We start from the raw sequence: 24,189 nt of genomic DNA on the forward strand, positions 1-24,189 counted from the left end.
ATATGATAATAATGGAATAATAATGGAAAATAGCCTAGTTTTTTCTACAGAATCTTTGCTGTCATTTATAAGGGAACGTATATGTTTCTCTTGACTGAATGAGTGCTGATGGAGAGATCGTTAATCCTGTTGTTTAACCAGTGTGATACAGAGTATAGGTCTCTTCATGTACTTTGAAAATAGAGCTGTAGTGTTGGGTCGTGGAAGATCAAACCCAGAAAAGGGCGGATCATACAACGGATCAATTACAGAGTGACAGTACTCATTACTTTGGAAGGTGGAGTCAAGCTGAGCGTCTTTCTCTTTCTAGCACGCACACACAATTTCGTTTTCAACCCCATCAATTATTAAGCAGTGTAATTTTACTTTGTCACACATCTACTCATGCCCTGGCCTTGTGAGCTTGGCTAACAGAAGGCTTTGGGTGATCATATACTTGAGGTAACAAGTCTCAAGCGCCTCATAATTACAGAGATCTAAAATCCAATGGGGCCCAAACCGCATCAGCTGCCGCAAATGTGTCTTTTATTGTCTTCTCTTCCACGTAATGACACATTTTAAACAGAAGTGAAGAATGAACAGGAAACTGGTTGGATTGTTAGCTGGATGGAGACGGTCGATGTCTATCAGTGAAGAATGTGATGACCTGTGTTTAAAGCCTTCACTAACAATATTGCATCAGAGATACATCTTTTAAGGTAAGTTTTAAACAGAAATGGAGCATAATAGAGGTGGTTTTAATAAATAGACTTGGTGTCAATTTGTGAATTTCAAATTAGGCAGCACTGAAACAGAAATCATTATGACTCTCTTGGGAAAAAGCAAGAGCAGAAGATTAGAAATTCTGCCTTATTACACCAATGAGATTAACCATTAAGATTGAGAGCTCCATCACACTAGAACTCACAAAGGCAGAAACCGTCAACTTTACTGGAGATGAGAGAGAGACAAAGTATCTTTCTTTGATAAAGATAAAATAATCTAAAGTTGAATTACTTAGCAGTGTGATTAGCTTTTCTACAAAACCTAGTGAGCTTCTTGCTGCCCACATAAGCTGATTTGTGACCACCTACATGGGCAACAACTACAGACATCATACAAAAATTTTCTTTGGAGATTCCACTGATAGAGTTTAAACAGGCAACATGAGAGGGACTGTGTGATAGTAAACATAAATAGGTATGAGTAGCATATAGTACTAGAGTCAATTTTTATCATTTGAAACCATTTTAGCTACTTTGTATGCTTTGTATTCTGTTGCTTTGTATTCTGGTGAGGCTTCCTTAGAATTTTGTAAAAAAAACAAAAAAAAACAAGGTATCTGAGGAGGCCAGCCTTCATATTGGGAGCAAAGCTACTGTTTGATGCTTGCAAATGCTAGCTAAGGAGCTATCCAGTTTTTAGTAAGTGAGTCTCCAGTCACTGTATGTTTAAATATCAAATTTTCTTCGGTTTTTATGTCACTCTCAGTGCATGAGGTTAAATATTTGCCTTCATTCTTGTTTGCTAAAAAATGAGCATCAGATAAGACTCTGACATTGTCCACCCCTCAGACCGAAAGTAAAATAATGAGATAACAAAAGAGCAAAAGGGTGCCACACCTCATGTTTATCTCCGGTTAATTATACTGTGATCACATCATCATTGTGACCAAAACTGCACATTAAACTACATCATGGTTTCTCTGGTGGAGTGAATGAGAATGTAAACACAGCTGTAGGAAATTCAAAGCTTTTTTTTTTTACCCCAGCAGGAATGGCTGTGGTACTTCATATCCTAGCAGTGTCTCTTCATTTGCTTCATTGAAGCATTTCAGCGGCTTCCCACCTGACACCGAAGTACTGAGTTTGTAGTCAGCTGGGTTGTTCTTTTGCTTTGCTGCCGAGGGAAGTTAGTTTGATGGATGCCAATTTCTGCTCTCCCTCAGGCTAGAGGAATTTTGCTTATTTTTTTATGAATGAATGGATTCATTCAAAAGCTCTGTGTAGTGCATGCAGTTTTCAGTGTGTATAGATAGCATAGAGCTCCTACCTGTCTGGGAAGGAGTGCCAGTTAAACACTGCTGTTTAACTGGCACTATTCATTGATGTTTTTTTAATGTTTTGTTCAACTGTTCTCAATAGCCATTGTTACTGTACAATGAACAAAACATCCAACGAACATCGGTGAAGAGTGGCAGTTAGACAGCAGTGGGGGATATTTAAAAAGTGATGCTGCATCTCAGGTTGAGGGTCTGGTGTCTTTTTTCATTTGTGCAGATGGAACTCGCATGCTAGTTCCACCCCCGCAGTGAGAGATCATGTGATTGGATCTTCTACTCTATTCATCACTCTTCTAATGAGCTCATTGGTCCACAGGTCTGTAGTTAACCTTGTTTGTAAGAACAACACTTTGGGTAATTGAGCCTTCAGCATCATCAATCAAATGGATGTGCCAAGAGCCTTGGGCTTCTTTTGTGTGAGCTATGCCACTGTAGCTATGCCAAAGAAGGTGGCATGTTACCAGCCACCGGCATGACAACAATAGCCATGAATTTAAATATCAAAAACAAATTGTAACTTGAACTACACCTGTTCTTGCCTTGTAAACTCTGGCTTTTGTGGGATGTAAACAAGGCCTCTGATATTCAGGTCGATAATCGAGATTTATTGTTGCCAGGCAACACATTATTTGCACAGTCTTGGACTGGTCTCTGTAGTCTGTGTAAGGGCTACTCGGAGTACACAAGATTAGTACACAGACGTGCTATTTAAACAAGCACAATGTTATCGTGCGCCCAAAGAACATATGTGCAGCGTGTTGTGCTGAAATCTATCGTTCTGTACAGAGTCTCTGAAAGTGGCTCAAACTGGATTACTGCAACAGAGTAGGGCAAATGTGTCCTTTGTTAGTTAGTTCCCTCTGTAATCAATTCGTTTGGACACTTTATACAGGCCAGATGTTGCTCCAGCAGCCATGGTGACAATGCTTAGTATGCTAGAGGCAGCGTTTGACTGAATTTAAGATGAGAGAGGACTTTGAATACAGCCAGGGTTTCCAATGTGGCAACAAGTACAATAATGAACTCCCCCTTCTTCAGAATAGCCTTGCATCTGCATGCAAAACCATGCCCCTGGCCAGTAGGGTATCCCAAAAGCAGGAAATACTGGGAATGAGGGGGTCAGAGGCAAGGAATACTGGAAATTAGAGATGCTGGCACTGAACCATTTAAATGTGGCTATTGCTGCCTCTGAGAATCCAATGCACAAATGCACAAAAAGATACCCATTCATGAAAAAATTTATATAAAAAATAAACTCATATTTGAAAGCTTTAATGTCTTATTAAAGTGCAGAGAAAGAATTTTGATTCTGGCCATTAATACATTCACGCAAAACTCAGACATATATGTAAGTAAATGATGAGAAAACAGTGTGAAGTAGCATGTGAAAATCAGTGATTTATAAGCACAATGACATTTTGTAGCGTAAGTCTGTTTGTCACTGCCTCTCATCTTATATATGTATCATATTTGATTCACTGCTGCTGTGAATAGCCAAAGCTGATGATTTTCAGAGGCGTTTCTGAGCTTTTCTACAAGAATCCACCAGATGGCTGTAAAAATAAACCCTGCTAAATATGTGCAGTGTGGGTGAATATATGACAGCGGAGCTGATAAAAATATGCTTCATTGCCTCAGGCATCTTTCTTTGGGAGACTGATCTGTAATGTACACAGAGAGAGACAGGAACACAATGTGAACGAATACAGAATGTGAGTGTGTTTTTTGTACATGTCAGTGTTGAGACTTTATCCTGAAAATTGGAATTATCAGGTCATGAGGTGACATATTTTTCATATTTCAGCTACTGACATTTTTTCTTTATTTTCACTTGCAAGTCATATTCATTTACACTCTTTGTGGTACATTTGAGCAAGAATAATATCTGAAGCATTATATTTAATGGTAATTCATGTGTACACAGAAGTGGGTTGAGGTAATTCCCTACAAACAATACTGAAGTATCTGTCTAAGATGGTATATTTACAGTACTTCCTGTCTTTTCATGCGAACACATGTTTATATTTGCTCAGACAGTCTGCATGGGCAGGGAGTCTGCATGCAAATATAGTCTAACGTGTGAACATGACTCATTTATTGCGTAACCATCCATGATTTTTTCATCAGCCAAGCTGTGTGGAGTGTTGATTTGCAAGACAGCTCTCCGGCCCCAGTATCTATTGATTTTTTTCCCATTGATGTGAGGGGATGACAACAGATCAAATCACTAAACAGCACACAGGCTCATTTCATAAACCTGACTGTATTATTAACCAGATGGCAATGGTACTTCAGCCATCTGTGCTTTTGTTTTGGTCCAAAATCCTAATTGGCCAATAGGCGTTTGTAGGCCCTGAGATACACCTGCCACCTGTTTTGAGCTTTATGCAAATAGAGTGAATATAATAGTTATTATTAAGTGTGTCTGCACTGGTACCTGACGTTGGTGGGTAATGTATTATATGTTCATATATAATAGGAAGGAGTACTCTAATGAGTTTGGGGTTTAATTAATTGCTGTACATCTGATGAGTCATTTAATAACTGATGAGAGGTTTGTGTCTGTTGTCACTACAAGGATATTGAAGCTCTGTTCCAAAATCTAATGAGATCTCTTACTGTCTTCTGTCTATAAAGACAGCTGCCTTGTAAACCATTTCTAAATGCTTTACATAGGCACCAACCACATGTGCCACACATACTTGACTCCTGGCAATTTATTCCAATAGAGTTTGATATCAGCATGTTATATTAAAGGGATAGTTCATCATCAATGCATTCACTAGGTTTTGGAACAAAGTGTACAGAATGAGGATGTGCCTTTTATAGTCTATTGTTAAGTGATGGAACATGATGGAAACAGTAAAAACTCTCAGGTGTGTGTGGGTGCTGTTGAAAACTCTCAGGTGCATACTATCTGTCCCCAGGACTGGATATATTTATGAAGTGTTTTGTCTGCAGAGTTCATTATTGTTACAACAGAGCAGGTGAAGTTAAACATGCTTTAATTAGTCACAAGGGGGAACATATACTGGGATCTTTGGTTCATTTGGGCTTTTAGCAGACAGCTTTTGTGTTTCTTTTTCTTTTTTCTTGTCATTTCAGCAAGATGACTAGTACAGAAAAGTGCTTTATATGGTGAATCTGGGCATTTTGTGGTATGTACACTTATAGCAACATGTACTGTTCTCCGATTTTAGGTTGACATAAATTAAGCTTAACTTATAAGTATAAAAGCAAGCTTATTAACTCATATGATGTTACAATCTAACATTAAAATGTATTGGGTGATGGTGTGAGAACCATCTATCCATGTTTGCTGCATATTTATCCAGATATTCAGAAGCTTTCTACTGAATCCATGTGCCTCAGTGAGCATGTTGCCAAGCGGAGAAAGCTCAGTCTGGAATCACCACATTCCCAGAGCACCATTCTAATGCCTGGATGCTCCAGTAGTTCTAAAAGCAAAGCAGCTAAATATAGACCAAGGCTTGCATCCTCCCCCTAAGCTGATGGCGTAAGTACAACAAGACATCATGGTACTAAGCACGGGACTACCATTTTATCAATCCATTATCATAGCCGACTAGTCTGCGCCTCAGACGGCCTGCCCACAATCTGTTCGCTAACCATCTGATGCGTATTGCTCACAAAACAAGGAAGTACTTTGTCAGTCTGGACAGTTCTAATCTGATTGGCTGGCTTTACACAACTTCCGGGAGCGAGGGGGCACAGTATTTTTTTTAATCAGTCCACCTGAAACAAAGTCATGTTTACAAGATACTGGGCTGATACAAGGAGTGCTTTTAAGGATGAAATAATCACTGGATTTGCCAAACGTTTGCCAGGTTAGTGACATCAAATACTTGAAAATTTTTGAGTTTTGTTTGTGGCACTTAGTAACAAGTTAACAAGACATCCGTGAGCAGAACTGTATATTCTGTTTTATTTACTGAGTTATGTCTGGTAATTTTTTTTTTGAATTTCTAGGGTTTTCTGTACATCCATTTCTGGATTGTTGCACCTTTATTTATTCATTTATATATTTATTTTCATGGTTGTCTGTTATGGTATATTTCAGATAAACCCACCACCTAAAACATAAGAAATCTTGGTTGGTTGGACTACATGTCAGTCAGACAGTGTCTCAAGGAACTCGACTGCACTTAACACCTATGATTCCTTGCTATCACACTTCTGCAGGTCCTTTCACAGCTTTTAGTCTCGAGTACTATGCCTCAGTGATTGGGTTCTATGTCTCAGCAAATGGGTTCTGACAGCCCTTTGATTTCTCGCTATCAGAAACTACAAGGCAATGATGTGAGAGTTAACACAAACCCATGATCAGCCCTTCTTCTTTCACTCCCCACTTAAAATGACCCAATGCTGTTATCAAAGGCCCAATTCCTTACATAGTGCTTACTGATGTTTCCCAGTAACCACAGTGACAAATGCCATGACAGCCATCCCAGCATACCCTGCTCCCCTCTGACCACAGCCTGACATGTGACACTACATTAGCTTGCTTCCTGGGTGTTACAGATCCCTTGTTCCCCTGGACTCCATATCCCATGATCCTCCTGTTCTCCTCACCTGCACTCACTTCCCTCGTCAGCTCCTCATCATCACAGATCACCTGCACCTGGACTCTATTGTTAGCACTCCTATATATTGCACTCACTCCCTGCACTCCTTGTCCGTTCTCTGTTGTGTTAAGGTTATGTTTGGTGTTTCCTTGCCTTTGTTTGATTAAAGCTCTTTGTTATTGTGGAAATCCGTATCTGCCTCATCTCTACACCACCATACCGTAACAGAAGAACGGACCTAAAAACGACCGGATTTTCCACGGGAAAAAAAAAAATGGAGCCTTTCACCGGGTCCCTGGATTCAGCTCCTCCAACGCCTCTCACTCTGACCGCCAGCGATCGCCTTATCGGGCTCCTGCAGGTAGGTCGTTCGCTGGAGAGGTATGTGGAGGAGTTCGTTGAGCTCGCTTATTTGTCTGACTGGCCTGAAGCAGTTTTGATCTCCCTGTTTTTGGATGGATTGGATGATGACACTATCCGTTTTGATGAACCTGTTTTTCGTTTCTCCTTAAGCGAAACTATCAATTTAATTTTGTGTTTAAATGGTTCCAAATTCTTCGTGGACATGGTTCAGGATAAGTGTTGTCGTCCAGTCCATCCAGAAACATGGTTGGCCGGGCCAGTCAGTCAACCTCCGGCTTCCTCCGCATACCCCTCCAGCAAACTCCCTGCCTGCCCCATGCTGGACCCACATTCCTCTACTGGGCCCAGTAAGCGGAGGAGGAGGAAGAAAGCCGCTCCAGTCTCTCCAAAGCCCGCTCCAGTATCTCCAGAGCCCGCTCCAGTCTCTCCAAAGCCCGCTCCAGTATCTCCAGAGCCCGCTCCAGTGTCTCCAGAGCCCGCTCCAGTCTCTCCAGAGCCCGCTCCAGTCTCTCCAGAGCCCGCTCCAGTCTCTCCAGAGCCCGCTCCAGTCTCTCCAGAGCCCGCTCCAGTCTCTCCAGAGCCCGCTCCAGTCTCTCCAGAGCCCGCTCCAGTCTCTCCAGAGCCCGCTCCAGTCTCTCCAGAGCCCGCTCCAGTCTCTCCAGAGCCCGCTCCAGTCTCTCCAGAGCCCGCTCCAGTCTCTCCAGAGCCCGCTCCAGTCTCTCCAGAGCCCGCTCCAGTCTCTCCAGAGCCCGCTCCAGTCTCTCCAGAGCCCGCTCCAGTCTCTCCAGAGCCCGCTCCAGTCTCTCCAGAGCCCGCTCCAGTCTCTCCAGAGCCCGCTCCAGTCTCTCCAGAGCCCGCTCCAGTCTCTCCAGAGCCCGCTCCAGTCCCCACAGAGCCAGCTCCAGTGCCTGTGGGGATTTTAATTGTATTTGAGGGGATGAACGAGCCCGCTCCAGCCCTTTCCGAGCCTGCAGCTCCAACCCTGTGCGAGCCACCAAGTGAGGTGGCCTGGCTTATAGACTTTTGGACAGAGCCAAGTTCTCCAGTCTCCGCCGAGCCGAGTTCTCCAGTCTCCGCAGAGCCGAGTTCTCCAGTCTCCGCAGAGCCGAGTTCTCCAGTCTCCGCAGAGCCGAGTTCTTCAGTCTCCGCAGAGCCGAGTTCTCCAGTCTCCGCCGAGCCGAGTTCTCCAGTCTCCGCCGAGCCAAGTTCTCCAGTCTCCGCCGAGCCAAGTTCTCCAGTCTCCGCCGAGCCAAGCGCTCCAGTCTCCGCCGAGCAAGCCGCTCCAGTCTCCGCCGAGCAAGCCGCTCCAGTCTCCGCCGAGCAAGCCGCTCCAGTCTCCGCCGAGCAAGCCGCTCCAGTCTCCGCCGAGCAAGCCGCTCCAGTCTCCGCCGAGCAAGCCGCTCCAGTCTCCGCCGAGCAAGCCGCTCCAGTCTCCGCCGAGCAAGCCGCTCCAGTCTCCGCCGAGCAAGCCGCTCCAGTCTCCGCCGAGCAAGCCGCTCCAGTCTCCGCCGAGCAAGCCGCTCCAGTCTCCGCCGAGCAAGCCGCTCCAGTCTCCGCCGAGCAAGCCGCTCCAGTCTCCGCCGAGCAAGCCGCTCCAGTCTCCGCCGAGCAAGCCGCTCCAGTCTCCGCCGAGCAAGCCGCTCCAGTCTCCGCCGAGCAAGCCGCTCCAGTCTCCGCCGAGCAAGCCGCGCCAGTCTCCGCCGAGCCCTCAGCTCCAGCCGCCGCCGAACCCTCAGCTCCAGCCGCCGCCGAGCCCTCAGCTCCAGCCGCCGCCGAGCCAGCCGCTCCTACTATGAACTGTGTGTTTGTATCCTCCAACCCAAAGACTGTCTTCCCTCCCTGCCTCCCTCTCCCGCCTCCGTCCATTTGTCTTTACACTGAACCTCCACCTCTAGCCCCCTCGCCCAGATCTCCACCTCGGACCTCTGGGCGATTACCTACACCCTGGCTCCAACCTCCCTCGTCTCCACCGTTGCCCATCAGTCCTCCAGCCTCACAAGTCTCCATCCTGCCCCCGTTCACACCTTGGTCCCTCGTCAGCCTGCCCTCCCCTCTGGACTGCACTCCTCCGTCTCCGCTCCGTCCCTCCGTCCCTCGTTTCCAGTTGGCTTCCTCACTCCCCCTGGTGTTCACTCTGTTGTCTGTCGTCTGTGTTCAACTGCGGCCTTCTGGAGCCCCGGCTGCGCTTCGGTCGGCAGAGCCTTGGGTTCCGCCATCTCCCGTCGGTCCTTCAGCGCCGACTGGGCTTGACGGCATGAAGCCTTCGGTCCCTGACCCGCCATGGCGGCCCGCTGCACCTGACCCGCCATGTCTGCCCGCTGCACCTGACCCACCATGTCTGCCCGCTACATGTCTGCCCGCTGCACCTGACCCGCCATGTCTGCCCGCTGCACCTGACCCGCCATGGCTGCCTTCGGCTCCTGACCCGCCATGGTTGCCCACGGCTCCTGACCCGCCATGGCTGCCTTCGGCTCCTGACCCGCCATGGCTTTTGAGCCTGCCCTGGAGACCTCCACTCCAGTCTACTCCTCCCCCTGCTTCGGTTTGAGGTCTCCAGGGCGCCCGCCCCCCTCCCGGTTGTTACATCCACGGCGCGAGGACGCGCCTACCGGGAGGGGGAGGTACTGTTACAGATCCCTTGTTCCCCTGGACTCCATATCCCATGATCCTCCTGTTCTCCTCACCTGCACTCACTTCCCTCGTCAGCTCCTCATCATCACAGATCACCTGCACCTGGACTCTATTGTTAGCACTCCTATATATTGCACTCACTCCCTGCACTCCTTGTCCGTTCTCTGTTGTGTTAAGGTTATGTTTGGTGTTTCCTTGCCTTTGTTTGATTAAAGCTCTTTGTTATTGTGGAAATCCGTATCTGCCTCATCTCTACACCACCATACCGTAACACTGGGGGGATGGACATGTATTTATTTTGCATTTTATTTTGCATTTTACTTGTGTACTACAAGTACATTCTTTATGCTGCACCTTGATTTCTTGTTTGTTTTAGAGACTGGAAGTTAAGACTCTCTCTAAAAGAACTGCCTCATATTTAGTGGTGTGCAAGATTTTTTTTTCTGTCAGGCCTAGTTGGATGAAACTGAGATGATATTATCATTTATGAATAATGAGCCTGAAACTGATGACATCTCCAAACATTCACAGTTAGGGGTGCATAATCATTATCAAAATCATATCTTTTTGGATATCAGATACCATTATTATACCATTATACCATTATCCAAAGACTGAAATAGGATGATCTGCATTGTGTTAAAACTCCACATACTCCAAAACCACAACAGTCAATCAGAGGAATAAGATCAATCATTGTTATTGTGTTTTAATGAATAACTTGTTAAAGATTCTTAAGAATAGATAAGATAATACAAATTCAATCACATCACATAACCTAATCACTGTAAAATGCTTTGATATGTATGCTGTATACACTGTGTGCAGAATTATTAGGCAAGTTGATTTTCTGATCATATTTTTTTCCCAAGCACATTTTACCAATTCCAATCCACATCAATCTTAATAACTACTATTAATATTGTTTTTAATCATTTATAAGTGATATATAATTGTTCATGAAGGCTGGAAATGAAAAATGCCTTATATTTAGGTGTGCAGAATTATTAGGCAGGTTTTCTTTTACAGGCAAAATGAGCCAAAAAAGAGATTTAACTCAGACTGAAAAGTCAAAAATTATTAAATACTCATGAGAAGGACGCAATACTAGAAATTGCAAAGTTAAAGCATGACCAAGGGATAGCAAAATGCTCATTGGGTCAGCGGGGTCAGACAAAAACAGGTGGAAAAGAAAAGACACATGTTAACTGCAAAAGAATTAAGAATTAAGGTGAAGAATTAAGTGTGAAACCATCAGGAACCCTTTAGTCTCCAGCGCCACCATTTTCCAGAACTGCAACCTACCTGGAGTCTCCAGAAGTGCAAGGTGTTAGGATCTCAGAGACTTAGGTTAGCTAAAGAATCCTAAAAAATGACCCGCACTTAATAAGAATCACAAGCTGAAGTGTTATAAAATACATGAAGACTGGGTTTTTATAGGGCTTATAGACAGACAGCTTGAGAGTGACTCCTGAAGGACCAGCACCACATCCTCTTGAACCAGTTTATCCAGAATCTGGCAGTAAGGTGTTTGAGTTCACTTTTAGTCCATCTCTTATCCTGAAATGTCTGTCTTGCAGAGATGGACTAAAAATGATCTTCCAAAACTTACTGCCAGATTCTGGAAGATAAATTCTTCAAAGAGTGGTTCAAGAGGATGTGGTGCTGGTCCTTCAGGAGTCACTCTCAAGCTGTCTGTCTATAAGGCCTATAAAAACCCAGTCTTCATGTATTTTATAACACTTCAGCTTGTGATTCTTATCAAGTGCGGGTCATTTTTTAGGATTCTTTAGCTAACCTAAGTCTCTGAGATCCTGAGACCTTGCACTTCTGGAGACTCCAGGTAGGTTGCAGTTCTGGAAAATGGTGGCGCTGGAGACTAAAGGGTTCCTGATGGTTTCACACTTAATTCTTCACCTTAATTCTTAATTATTTTGCAGTTAACATGTGTCTTTTCTTTTCCACCTGTTTTTGTCTGACCCCGCTGACCCAATGAACATTTTGCTGTCCCTTGGTCATGCTTTAACTTTGCAATTTCTAGTATTGCATTAGTATTGCGTCCTTCTCATGAGTATTTAATAATTTTTGACTTTTCAGTCTGAGTTAAATCTCTTTTTTGGCTCATTTTGCCTGTAAAAGAAAACCTGCCTAATAATTCTGCACACCTGAATATAAGGCATTTTTCATTTCCAGCCTTCATGAACAATTATATATCACTTATAAATGATTAAAAACAATATTAATAGTAGTTATTAAGATTGATGTGGATTGGAATTGGTAAAATGTGCTTGGAAAAAAAAATATGATCAGAAAATCAACTTGCCTAATAATTCTGTACACAGTGTATGAATGTCTGAATTTATATTTTTATCTGTAGTCTTTATAATGATTCACCAGCAGCTGTATTAGTGAACGTAGGCCTTTTGCGTAGAACATAATCTAATATTTACATAGCTCCTGTTTGGGAACTAAATGTACAGTAAGTGGAGGCTGTAATGTTGCTGCACCCACTCCACCCTCTAGTGGACAGTAATTTCATTTGTCATGCCAAAATAACAGGTGCTGATAATGTAAAAGGAAATTAATAATTGAAAATATAATATGCATTTATGTACGGACACAAAACATTCTTCAATGTCAACAGGAAAGGCTTGAAAGATGAAAACTGTGTCAAAGCTAAACATAATAATTATGTGTTTATTCCTACTAAAACATTTGTAACGAGAGGGGGAAATGGTCAGTTGGTCAATAAGACCCAATAGAAAGTTACAAATGATAAGGCAACATAATTTATTAGTATTTAAGGCAATTTCTGGGTGTTACCTTTTATAGAGATTTGACACAAGCATCATCTTTCAGAGGGACAAACTCGAATTAAACAGTTCTGTTCATGTAATTAATTACCACACCAATGTAAGAATGTTCACATGAAATCAAGAAAGTCTGCACTTTCGTTTTTTGACAACTCTCTGTGAAATACCTAACTCAAAAGTTGAAATTGTATGCTTTTATTGTGTATGATGTGAACAGGATTGAAAGCATGAAAAAAATGATATCTCATGAAATATAGCCTACACTATGCATATATATAACCAAACTCTGTGGCACCAGGTGTGTAAGCGAACTTGTGCTCTATTTGTTACTTCGGATGTGGTTGGTGGACTCTGGGAGTCCTCTGGGAGTATGGCAAGCCATTTTAACATGTAGGCCTATTCTTTTGTTTTTAGCCTAGTAGTTACTAATTTTGTAACTTGTTTTGATATGGTGCGTTCAAGTCCTCTGGGGAAATTCGTATTTACAAGTTGGGAAGTATTGCTTACGACGTCAAGTGCATTCAAGTCATTTTCGTTGGAGTACCTTCTCTTAATCAACTACATAAAAATACAGAATGTTTTTTTTTTAACCCCCCCCCCCCCCCCCCCATGTACCATGTACCATGTACCATGATTAATGGAAACATATGTAGAATTGTTAACTATATGCAACATGCGTTCTGAGCTTTTATGACTAGTGCTAAGATTTCCGCGAGCCGCTCTTATCACTACGCCAATGAGAAAATGTGTGACTAAAATTATTCATTATTATATCGATAACTTACTTCATTAAATGCTATGGAGAAAGGCAAATATAAAAACATTCACATAAAAAGACCCAACGACAACGAGAAAAAAAGGAGAAAACATTTATTAGAATGTATCGTGCTTTATTGTAGTAACAGTTAGGCCGCTGTGGTCAATTTTGTTTGGTAAAACTTATTGTACAATTAATAGTCCAGTCACCTTTATTTATATAGTGCTTTTTACAATGCAGATTGTGTCAAAGCAGCTTTACAGTGATAACTGGTATTTAATTTTGGCTGCACAGCGGCTTTTAAAGAAAATGGTGTCAATGCAGGCGGATCAAAGCACTGTTGAATATCAAATGTCAAGTGTCCCCAACTAAGCAAGCCAAAGGCGACAGCAGCAAGGATTAATAATAAATAAATAATCTGTTAAGGGAATAGATTTTTCACCATTAGATTAATTACACCGATGGCATGTTGTGTTTCTAAATGTATAGGCTGCTGTTTTTTTTTATAACAAATGCTATACAGATAAATAAAAAATAAAAAAAGTTCACTCTGCAACCCACTCCCCAATGTCCAAACCAAATCTATGCCCTTGTTTGTAATAGACATTAGCCACTATTGCATTAATAGATACTATTCATATAAATGTAAAAACGGCTTGCCGCACTGGGAGGGGAGAGAAAAGAAGGTGGAGGCGAAAGAGAGCGATAGATAAGTCCAGACAACACCCTAAACCGGTTTAAAGTATATTCCTAGTTACTGTATGTGTGTGAGAGAATGCTACGGGTTGTGCAGAATTTCCTAGGCCCAAAAGTGCGGAGCAGTACAGAGCCATGCGAGCGCCTTTGTTTGTTTTGCACGTTTCCAAGCGATGATAACGCGAATTCGGTTAGCGTTTGAGGAAGCAGCCCCTAGAGTTGGCTTGCTCAGGTCTGGATGTAGCTGATTGGAGTAGCAGCAGTCAGAGTGGGTGATCACAGGGAGGAGGGGAGAGACTCTGAAGTGGCTTTTCTGCGTGTGTGTGATTCTCCAGCGGCCATGTTAACCAAGAAACCTTGCGCTGCTGCTACTGCTGTCTACCCGACTGGTAAGGAACCCAATTCCCGGATCTAAGAGGGCGACGCCGGGCACGTTTATTCTCCGGATGGGATTGTGGAGATGGATTATTTATCCGATTTAAATGCTCCATAACGCTTGTAAGGCTCGCAGCGTTTCGTTTTATTGCTCGTGGTGGCTATATGGTTGAGTACAGTAGCTAAAATCCCCGGAAACACCATTAAAAAACCCGTTGTCGGCCGTTCTTGTATTTAATGAATTGTTGCTGTTGCTATAGCGACTATATATAGAAACCAAGCGCTTTGGATTAATGCCTCTTAGATTTATTGGGGGTTTTATAGCTCGTTTGTCTGTATAAAAGGTTTTCGTTGTGGTGCTGTTGGTTTTTGTTTGTTAAAATGGTGTAAATATCGTTCTGATTCACTTTACATTTCTAACTTGATTTATAGGCTACATCTGATGTATCGATACATGTAACGGAGCTACGTACAGTTTTCTGGACAACCTAGCCTTTAACTATATATTTTGCCTATTAAAAATACTGACAGGTTAAAGCAATTTCTCGAATACATGTTTATTATTTTCCACAGGCAAAGGGGGTGAGATTTGCCAGCTACAGTCTTCCCCCGGACTGGGCATAGGGGGTCCCCGGGCTGGAGCAGGGACTGAAGCCACATCACCCGTCACATTACCACCACTCAGGAACAGCAACTCTCTCACGGTAAAATTTACGTTCTTGCTTGCACTTTCCACTTTCCACAATGCATACCTCCTTTGTTCTCGTAATCTGAGTTTTGCCACAATTTTAGCATACATTTTGGCTAGTGCATGAATTGAAGAACTAAGGGTTTTCAAACTTATCAATGGCGAAGACCAAAATAAAGGTTGCTATGTATCTTCATATAGAAAGACCCACTAATACTGTCTGGAGCATGACATTATAATATTTTTGTCACATGTACTGAATCTAAAGCATTTTTTTTTTTTAAATGTTATCTGGAAATTATTTACTTTGTATTAGCTTACTGTGTGTTTTCCTACCCTTTTAGATTAATGTTAGAGGTAGTTCCTGAAGAAAAACATTTTCACTCTAATTTGAACTTATTTAGTGTGCTCCACAATAAATGTTTACTGCATTTTTACAGATAATGGTTCCTTACAAATTACAGTGAGCAAGATAAAAGTTATAGTTAACACATTAGGTTTGACAGCCTTAAAAAAAATAAATGTATTAAAATCTTTTTTCTCTTTCTTTCAAATTTTCTACCTACCCCATTAGCACTGTGTTGCGGCCTCCTGAGGGCCACCCAAACACCCGTTTGAAAAACCCTGCTTTATAGCATGTGTTATTAAGGGCCTTGAAGTAATGGTCCATGATTTACAGATTGCAAACCTGTTTTTGACACAGAGTATTGTTTATGCGCATCATTGCTTGTATTGTAAGTGACTAAAAAAGAGTCTTATATGGATAAAGAATTACAATGTAATGATTTGATGGTGCACTGTATTTGGAAGGTATGCATTTTTAAGAGACAGTAGCAAGAAGACTTTGACAGTATTTTCAAGATGTTGGAAACCAAAATGCATGTTTTAAACCCTTGTTTTGATAAATTAAAATATTAATTTTGAGGAAAGGCATGGAATATCAGTTTAAACGGTGAAAAACATTCAGATTTGAGCAGTAGTAATGACCAGTGGCTCTCTCAGAGTCATTGGTTTTTGTATTGTGTTGAGATGTTGCCATTTGTGGGGGATGGGAAACACTCAGGCCATCAGTGTTGAAGCCAACAGGCACACCAGAAATCTGTCATCTTGTGAATTTCCTTATTTAAAGCTATTCGTCCAAAACCTTAATTCATTGAGCCTGCACGGCAAGGTGTTTTCCATGGTGTAGGAATAAAAAAAACAGCGAAAAATCATTCAGTTTGCTAAAACCCATGCAATGCACAACAATGAAATAATTAGTTTATTAGTAATGTTTAAAGAATTGCAGTTTATGTAAATGTATTTGACACATCATCACTGAATTAAATAAAATAATTGGATCAATGCCATTTATGACTAAGTAGCTGTGAATTCTTTATTTAGCCGTCATTCTAATATGGGTTAATATAGACACAGACTCGCATGGTAGGCACATTTGTATGTGTGCATAGTCTTACAAGACAGAATTCCTGCCACATCTTAGCATTGTATTTGCAAATCTAGCTCTTCAATCAACATATATATTTAATGACATTTAATTGCTATGCTAAGATGAAAGTATATGAATTTCTTTATGCCTTATTTCAGTGAATAAAAAATAAATAAAATAAAATTGTGATTATTGATTGAAGACATTGCTTCCAATGAGAACTTTTTCAGGTTTCTGCAGATGCAAAATAAGATGGAAATAAGCTTACTGGAAATTATAAATTCCACCTTGCTCTCGCTTAATACTTACATGGTGATTAGATGTCAGGATGAGCTATGATGTGATGATGCTCAAGTTAACAGTAATGATTTTGAAGGGCAGTATGTTGGGCTCATTCCTACTTGGTTATGTAACACATTACATCAACAAATTAGAGCTGATTGTGTATATATATATATATATATATATATGTAGCTATTTGGAAGGTTACTTCCAGTTATATGCCAAAAGTGTTAGATGGGCCAGCCACTCATGTAAGAAGACATAATTACAAGGACAGCAATACTTATTCTTATGTTTATATTCTTTATTTTTTGGTGTTAAATTTGAGTCTCATACCTTTCAGTCCAGTTAACATCATTAAGGCCAGTTGAATCACAGCCTTTTAGAACTCCTCTCAAGCCGTATTTTATTTTGTATATTTTGCAGAGTAGTTGAGCATTAGCATGATTGCCATGCTCACTATATTCCACAGACCAAATGTGTCTTTTGTTCAGCTCCAGTTGTGTCCTCTACAGCTGTCAGTAAGCATGCATTTTCCACGACCTCCCACCTGTTCAGATCCTGTTTGAATTAACCAGCAGGGTGACCAAGTACAACAAAAGGTTGAAATTAAAGCTTTATTCAGATTCATTTTTAGTTCCTAGAGGCGAATTTTAAATCTCATTAATCTTGTGTATGGTGGATGAGCTCAGTAGTCAGTTCGTGTGATACTGTCTGCAGGAGCTGTACACAATTTTCAGACATTGTTCCTGTAGAAAGTATTTACTTTTATGATGGTTGGTAAATTATTAAGACTGTCCTGCTTATTTAAAATGGTGTGATTTATTTTGTGACACTAAATATTGGTTTATTGATTTAAGATTAGATATTGGTTACATTTATATTTGAATGGTTTTCTACAGTTTTCTAAACTAGAGGCTTGCCATTAAGCAGGACATCATTGACACTGCTAGTCATGTGTGAGACATGGCCAAAGGAAAAAAAATCTGCCTGTATTTTAAATGTTTTTAGAGCAGATTGTATCAGAGCCTTTGGATTTAGAGTTCAAAGGGTATTGCTCTTAATCTTCAGCCAGAGGTGTAGAAACATCAGCACTAGACATCTGGGGATTAGAGATGCATTGAGATTAAAAGAACTGTAAATATCTGAAGTCTTGTATTGCCCTGATATGTTATGTACACTTGGAGATTATCACTCTCTCTGCATGTGAATCTGAAAAGGCTGAGAATAGACAATAAAGCACAGTTAAGTGGATCATGAGCATTATCATTTAAAACACAAAAATAAACACTAAACCATTAAAACTATCTGGCTGAAATAACAGGACAACAGTCATGTCAAGGGGAGTCGTGTTCAAAGGTTTAAGAGTTTATGTTTTTGTGAAAAATGAGAAGGTTGCCACAAACATCTGACTGAAGCAACAGGATGTCCTTGTAACAACAAGATCTAGAGGTAATCACATTATCAAGGAAGTAAGCATCTTGCAGGGTAGGAGATTCAGGAAAGCAGGAAATTCATGTCTAATGTCTTTAAATAAACAACAAAAAATCTTCCAAGTCTCTCATAGCTGAATTCCACATGCTAAAAACAAGATATTGTCTAACATCAAATAGCATTTGAATGTATAGGTTAAGAAATTACACCACACTTTGGACACCAAATCTCTTAGACCAGTTATGTAACATAGTGAAGTAAATTATACAAACCAGCAGGACCTGTCATGTTACTAATTTAATTAATAATGTATGCAAATAAACATGGAATGAAATTTTTGCACGTCTGTTGTAGAGAATCATGGAAAAAATGTTAGTCATTCTTACAACAATTTAGCCTGGAGTGACCTCCCTTCCACCCTCCACTATGTTGAGAGGCTGCTTTGAATATTTTGCTTGCTACAGTAGACCAGACTTAGGATACTTCTGCCAGGATTGACAGGGTTGGAATGGCTTGGATATTCAGTACCTTTAAAAGGTTCTATGGCTGTCTCTTGTATGTCAAATCTAATGTATGCATTATCAGCTGTGTGTCCTTAATTTATTTGGGAAACAATCCTCAAATTATGCCTCTTGCTTTTGTTTTTACCTTATCCAGGCTGGAGGCAATAAGCACACAATGAATGACCATCTGCACGTCGGGAATCACCAGCAGATCCACGTTCAACAGCTGTTTGAGGAGAACAGCAACAAACGGACAGTGCTGACTGCACAACCCAACGGGTTGACACCTGTAGGTAGAGCAGGTCTGGCCATGCCGGAGAAGCAGCAAGAAAGCAGCCAGTGTCGACAAGGCAGCTCAACTTCCATCAAATCAACTGAAAGCAAACCTAAGCCAGCGCCTTTGACTCCTGAGCAGGCCATGAAACAGTACATGTCTAAGCTTTCAGTGTTTGAACACCAAGAGATCTTCAGCTACCCCGAGATCTATTTTATAGGTCCAAATGCGAAGAAAAGACAAGGTGTAGTTGGGGGGTCTAACAATGGAGGTTATGACGATGATCAGGGCTCCTACATTCATGTGCCCCATGACCATATATCATATAGGTATGAGGTACTAAAGGTTATTGGTAAAGGCAGTTTTGGCCAGGTGGTGAAGGCCTACGACCACAAGAACCACCAGCAGGTGGCCCTGAAAATGGTGCGTAACGAAAAGCGATTCCATCGCCAAGCAGCTGAGGAAATTCGCATTCTGGAACATTTGCGCAAGCAGGATAAGGACTCCACCATGAATGTCATCCACATGCTGGAGAACTTTACATTCCGCAACCATATCTGCATGACGTTTGAGTTGCTCAGCATGAACCTCTATGAGCTCATCAAGAAAAACAAGTTTCAGGGCTTTAGTTTGCCACTAGTGCGCAAGTTTGCACACTCCATCTTGCAGTGTCTGGACTCCCTGCACAAGAACAGAATTATTCACTGCGACCTCAAGCCTGAGAATATCCTTCTGAAGCAGCAGGGTCGCAGTGGGATAAAAGTGATCGACTTCGGCTCCAGCTGTTATGAGCATCAACGGGTCTACACTTACATCCAGTCACGCTTCTACAGGGCCCCAGAGGTCATTCTGGGTGCTCGATATGGGATGCCAATTGATATGTGGAGCTTAGGCTGTATCTTAGCGGAATTACTTACAGGGTACCCTCTCTTGCCTGGAGAAGATGAAGGGGACCAACTAGCCTGTGTCATAGAGCTGTTGGGTATGCCCTCTCAGAAGCTACTGGATTCATCCAAGAGAGCAAAAAATTTTATCAGTTCGAAGGGATATCCTCGTTATTGCACAGTCACGACCTTACCTGATGGCTCAGTGGTGTTGAATGGGGGAAGGTCACGTAGGGGCAAACTCAGAGGTCCACCAGGCAGCAGGGACTGGGTGACAGCACTTAAAGGCAGTGATGACCCCCTCTTCTTGGACTTTCTCAAACAGTGTCTAGAGTGGGACCCGTCCCTGCGTATGACCCCTAGTCAGGCCCTCCGCCACCCATGGCTCAGAAGACGCTTGCCAAAACCTCCCACTGGGGAGAAAACCACCGTAAAGCGGATCACTGAGGGTACTGGTGCTATAACTTCAATCTCCAAATTACCTCCCCCTTCTGGCTCAGCCACAAAGTTAAGGACTAACTTGGCACAAATGACTGATGCCAATGGGAATATACAACAAAGGACAGTGTTGCCAAAATTAGTCAGCTGAACACTACTTTTTTTTCCTTTTAAATGATGATATTGGAAATTGTTATTGATATTGGAAAGCTGAGCATTCAGAAGCGTGGGATTTTTAGGAAAGAGAGTCATTAATGCATATACACCATTAATGAACTGCTTCGTAGCACCTTTGGTTGGATTTTTTTTTTTTCTAGGAAAGCTCAAATGGCCAAGAAAGGGGGAACAACACTTTAAAGTTTTTATCTCAGGGCTTTGCTGAATGCTGCTTTGAAGGAGCATTCATACAATCTGGTCTATAATAACAAAAAGTCCCACTTTGGTTTAATACCTACATATTGTAGCATAAAAAGTAAATGGCCTTGCCACAATGAAGTAATGGTAGGATACATTGTTTTGTGTGCTTCTAAAATTTTAATCACCACCCTCAGATCCTGTCATATAAATAGTGTGTTAAGGGATGAGGGTTAAAATGCATTTTACTAAAAGTTATGCAATCTGAGACCTGTTGCATTTCAGCATAATTGTTGTCAATATCAAGATTAGAGTGTTATAACAAAATCTAAGAGACTATGTAAGAGAAACAGGCAAAATGGAGAATGGATGTTGCAGACTGTTATGAGGTAGCAAAGGAACAATGTTTACATGATAGACGTGGTATGTGCCTATAAATCTCTTGACATTCCTTAAAACATTAAATGAGGAAAAGAGAGAGTGTCTAGATTGATGGCAAGTTTAAAGGAATTTATGCGGCTAAATGGAGACGATACTCAGCAGTACTTGACAGGTGTATGTTCATGTAATTATAAGCTATTCGCTGGAAGAGTTGCTTTTGACATTGTACTGTCCTGGAAGGAAAAAAAAAACTTTGGTGCTTTACCTTTTTTATTTATTGTTTTTTATATATCTTGAAATGTAACACTTATGGAACAAAACAGTGTTGTTTAATCAGCTGAGTGAAGACTTGCAGATTTTGCAGATTAGGGTCTAGAATTAGTTTTGTTTGCTTGTTTTTTGTCTCGTCTCTAAAATGAATGCTTTTTTGCAGTGACTAGGACTAAGAATTTAATAATAGAAAAGCAGGACTTTGCATTTACTTGAATGCAAGCAAGATAAATATTTTAGATGGACAAGGTTATGACAGAGTGTGTCATGAATCAAGTCTCGAATCAAATCTATAACCACTAAGACAATACAGATGGCAACATTGCATACCTTCATTTTGTTACATTATCATTGTGTGGACTTGCTAATATCAGGCCAGAGTTAAAATTCTTAAAGGTTGTTCCCTTTTTGATAATAAATAATGTTACAAATAAGTTATTAATAACACTTTTCCCTCAAATCCAGAACAGTTGGATTTGAAAAAGACTTTAGAACACAAAGACTGGCCATTTTTGTAGCATTTGTGACATTGAAAGAATAATTTGACTGACATGGGTGTAAAAGATTAGTAAGTTTAACTTATTTATTTCATTTTATTGTGTCAATGAAGAGCTAATATAGGTGGAACAAGTGGCCTGAATGTGGCTTGTATATCAATGGATTGATTTACGGTGTAATGCACAAAAAATATATCTGCCACTACTTTGAAATCCTATTCTAGCAGGAGGTAGTCCTGCTTACTTTCAGCCAGTCATGGATTGGGGGATGTGGAAGGAGGTCAAACTATGGGCTGTCAGGGAGACCAGCAAAGCTGTAATGCTCATGTTGATCCCTCCCTCCTCCCCCACTAGAGGCTGGCACAGTGCCCACCAGGCCTACTGCACACTGCACAGGGGCTCAGGCCCTTTTGGACACCCATAGTGCTTTACAAATGCAGAAGTTACCTGCCAACATCAGCAAGCATTTCACAATGTACTTTTCACTTTTTTATTGTTCTGTGAATTGACAGCAGTGTGGAATAATTGTGCCCTTAGGTTTAATACAATGTGCCTTTGGTTATCAATGCCATTCATTTTTTTTCCCCCCAAACAACAGTTCTCCCTTCCATTTACTTAGGAAAAACTCATGGTGATTCTCTTGCACATGTTTGAGCATTGCCCAAAGATACTTCCCAAACCTCGTTAAATGGGACTTGGAAACAAGTGGCCACACTGTAGAGGTTGTACATGCAGTTCAGACACTCCATCTTTTTTCTACTACGATTTGGGAGGAGAAATAACTTTAGGGCCCATTTCCACCAGGGATGTCTTTGAGACAACAATCACTACAGTGACATAGAACAAGTGTCTTCACCACTGCATTCATGTTGTCTTAACATCACACGTATTCAAGGAGATACATTTGGTTAATTGTATTACAATAGAAATAAGAACACATTTTAATATTTTACCTCAGACTGTTGTGATATTCTTGTACTTTTATGAATCCAGGGCATTTGGTACATACCAAAGTGCATTCCTTTCTGTGTTAGTGGCTATGTGGGAAAAGAAGCCAGATTTTCTCTTTTTACCTGATCAAGAGGCCATTCAAGCCACTCAAGAGCATGTCTTGAGAATGATAATCTTCTATTGAGAGGGAAGGATGCTTGAGCTCTATTAGACAGTCACATCACCTGTTAAAATGTCTGACAGATGTAGCATACCTCCAAACCTCTTGTTACTTGACATGGCTGGATGTATCTTTTGAGCAGTAAAAACTGCAACCCTATGAAATCCAGTGAGTCAGTTGTCATCCTAGTGTGCAATACAGTGGTAGCATTGTTGGGGAAAATCAAACTACATGGCTGAAAGTTACATTTTAAAAGGATGCTTTTTACCGTTTTTAAATGTATGCCCTAACTCTTGAATCTAGCTACCCACTGTCAGCTTCGTTTTTTAAAAACAAATCTTTAACAGAGGAACAAAGTTGACATGTTTATTTTCAGCCACAGAAATGTACTGTACATATGTGAATTTGTTGAGAATTCGATGTGGATGTGTACATATGTATAATGTTTTAATTTTGTGAAATGCTGCTGAAAACACTACATATATTGCTGTAGTGGGAGTTTAATGTTGGCGGCCAGTTTAATGATACTGTATGTATTGTACAGCTGATGGAAGAAGAGGTTTTTTTCTAGTGATCATTTGTTACATTTTATTGTGTGGCTGGAATATATTAATAATAAAAGTTTTAATGTCCATCTTTACAAAACGCGGTTTGTGGTGACATCTTAAGAAACTAAAAGCTAAGTTTGTTCTGTATTTTAGTTCAGATCAGAATGCTTTCAGTGTTTGACCACACATTAGCAAAGGGTGGTATAACAGATACTGCTTAAAGGGATAGTTCACCCAAAAATGAAAATTTGCTGTTAATTTATTCACCCTCAGACCATCCAAGATGCAGGTGAGGAACAGTAAAGCAGATTTTTAAGCTGAAACCATGGTCCTCTGTGATTCATATAATGGAAGTCAATGGGTGCCATCACTAAAAATCTTCATCAAGCTAAAAATCTTCTTTACTGTTCTACTGAAGAAACAAAAGTCACCTACATCTTGGATGACCTGAGGGTAAGTAAACTAACAGCAAATTTTTATTTGGGTGAACTATCCTTTTAAGGGAAGTAACCAAAGGGTTGATGGTTCCATCACCATAAGGACTGAGCCATGAAAAAACACTATTGTGGCTTTGACTTTGAACAAGGCCAGTTCACACTAATAACGATAACTACAACCATAACATTTTAAAAATCTTTCTAACTTCAACACCACAACTATAATAACACAGAAGAACAATATTTTTAGAGCATATTTTTTAGCGTTTCTTCTCAGCTGATGAATGATAAAAACAATGAAAGCAAATCAAAATCCATCCGACTGTTCACAGAGTGAATTTAAAATAAACAGTCTGTTACCGTCAGTTATTGTTGGTAAAATTATGGTTATCATTCT

The 24,189-nt window shown here is 41.1% G+C and overlaps 1 protein-coding gene across 5 annotated transcripts; it reads left to right on the forward strand.

Annotated features, from left to right (window-relative positions):
* The first annotated feature begins 678 nt into the window (after positions 1 to 678).
* Positions 679 to 23,452, forward strand: dyrk2 (dual-specificity tyrosine-(Y)-phosphorylation regulated kinase 2). Of its 5 annotated transcripts, none has more exons than XM_048155018.1 (3): positions 679 to 698; positions 14,836 to 14,966; positions 18,753 to 23,452. In XM_048155018.1, the coding sequence occupies exon 3, from the start codon at positions 18,774 to 18,776 to the stop codon at positions 20,343 to 20,345; it is 1,572 nt and encodes a 523-aa protein (XP_048010975.1). In that variant the 5' UTR covers positions 679 to 698; positions 14,836 to 14,966; positions 18,753 to 18,773; the 3' UTR covers positions 20,346 to 23,452. The 5 variants fall into 5 exon arrangements, with proteins under 5 accessions (XP_048010975.1, XP_048010971.1, XP_048010972.1 ...); XM_048155014.1 differs by lacking the exon at positions 679 to 698 and adding an exon at positions 5,867 to 5,889; XM_048155015.1 differs by lacking the exon at positions 679 to 698 and adding an exon at positions 13,856 to 14,276.
* The last annotated feature ends 737 nt before the right edge of the window (positions 23,453 to 24,189 follow it).

The sequence above is a fragment of the Megalobrama amblycephala genome, linkage group LG14, assembly GCF_018812025.1.
Source record: "Megalobrama amblycephala isolate DHTTF-2021 linkage group LG14, ASM1881202v1, whole genome shotgun sequence".
Classification (NCBI taxonomy): Eukaryota; Metazoa; Chordata; class Actinopteri; order Cypriniformes; family Xenocyprididae; genus Megalobrama; species Megalobrama amblycephala.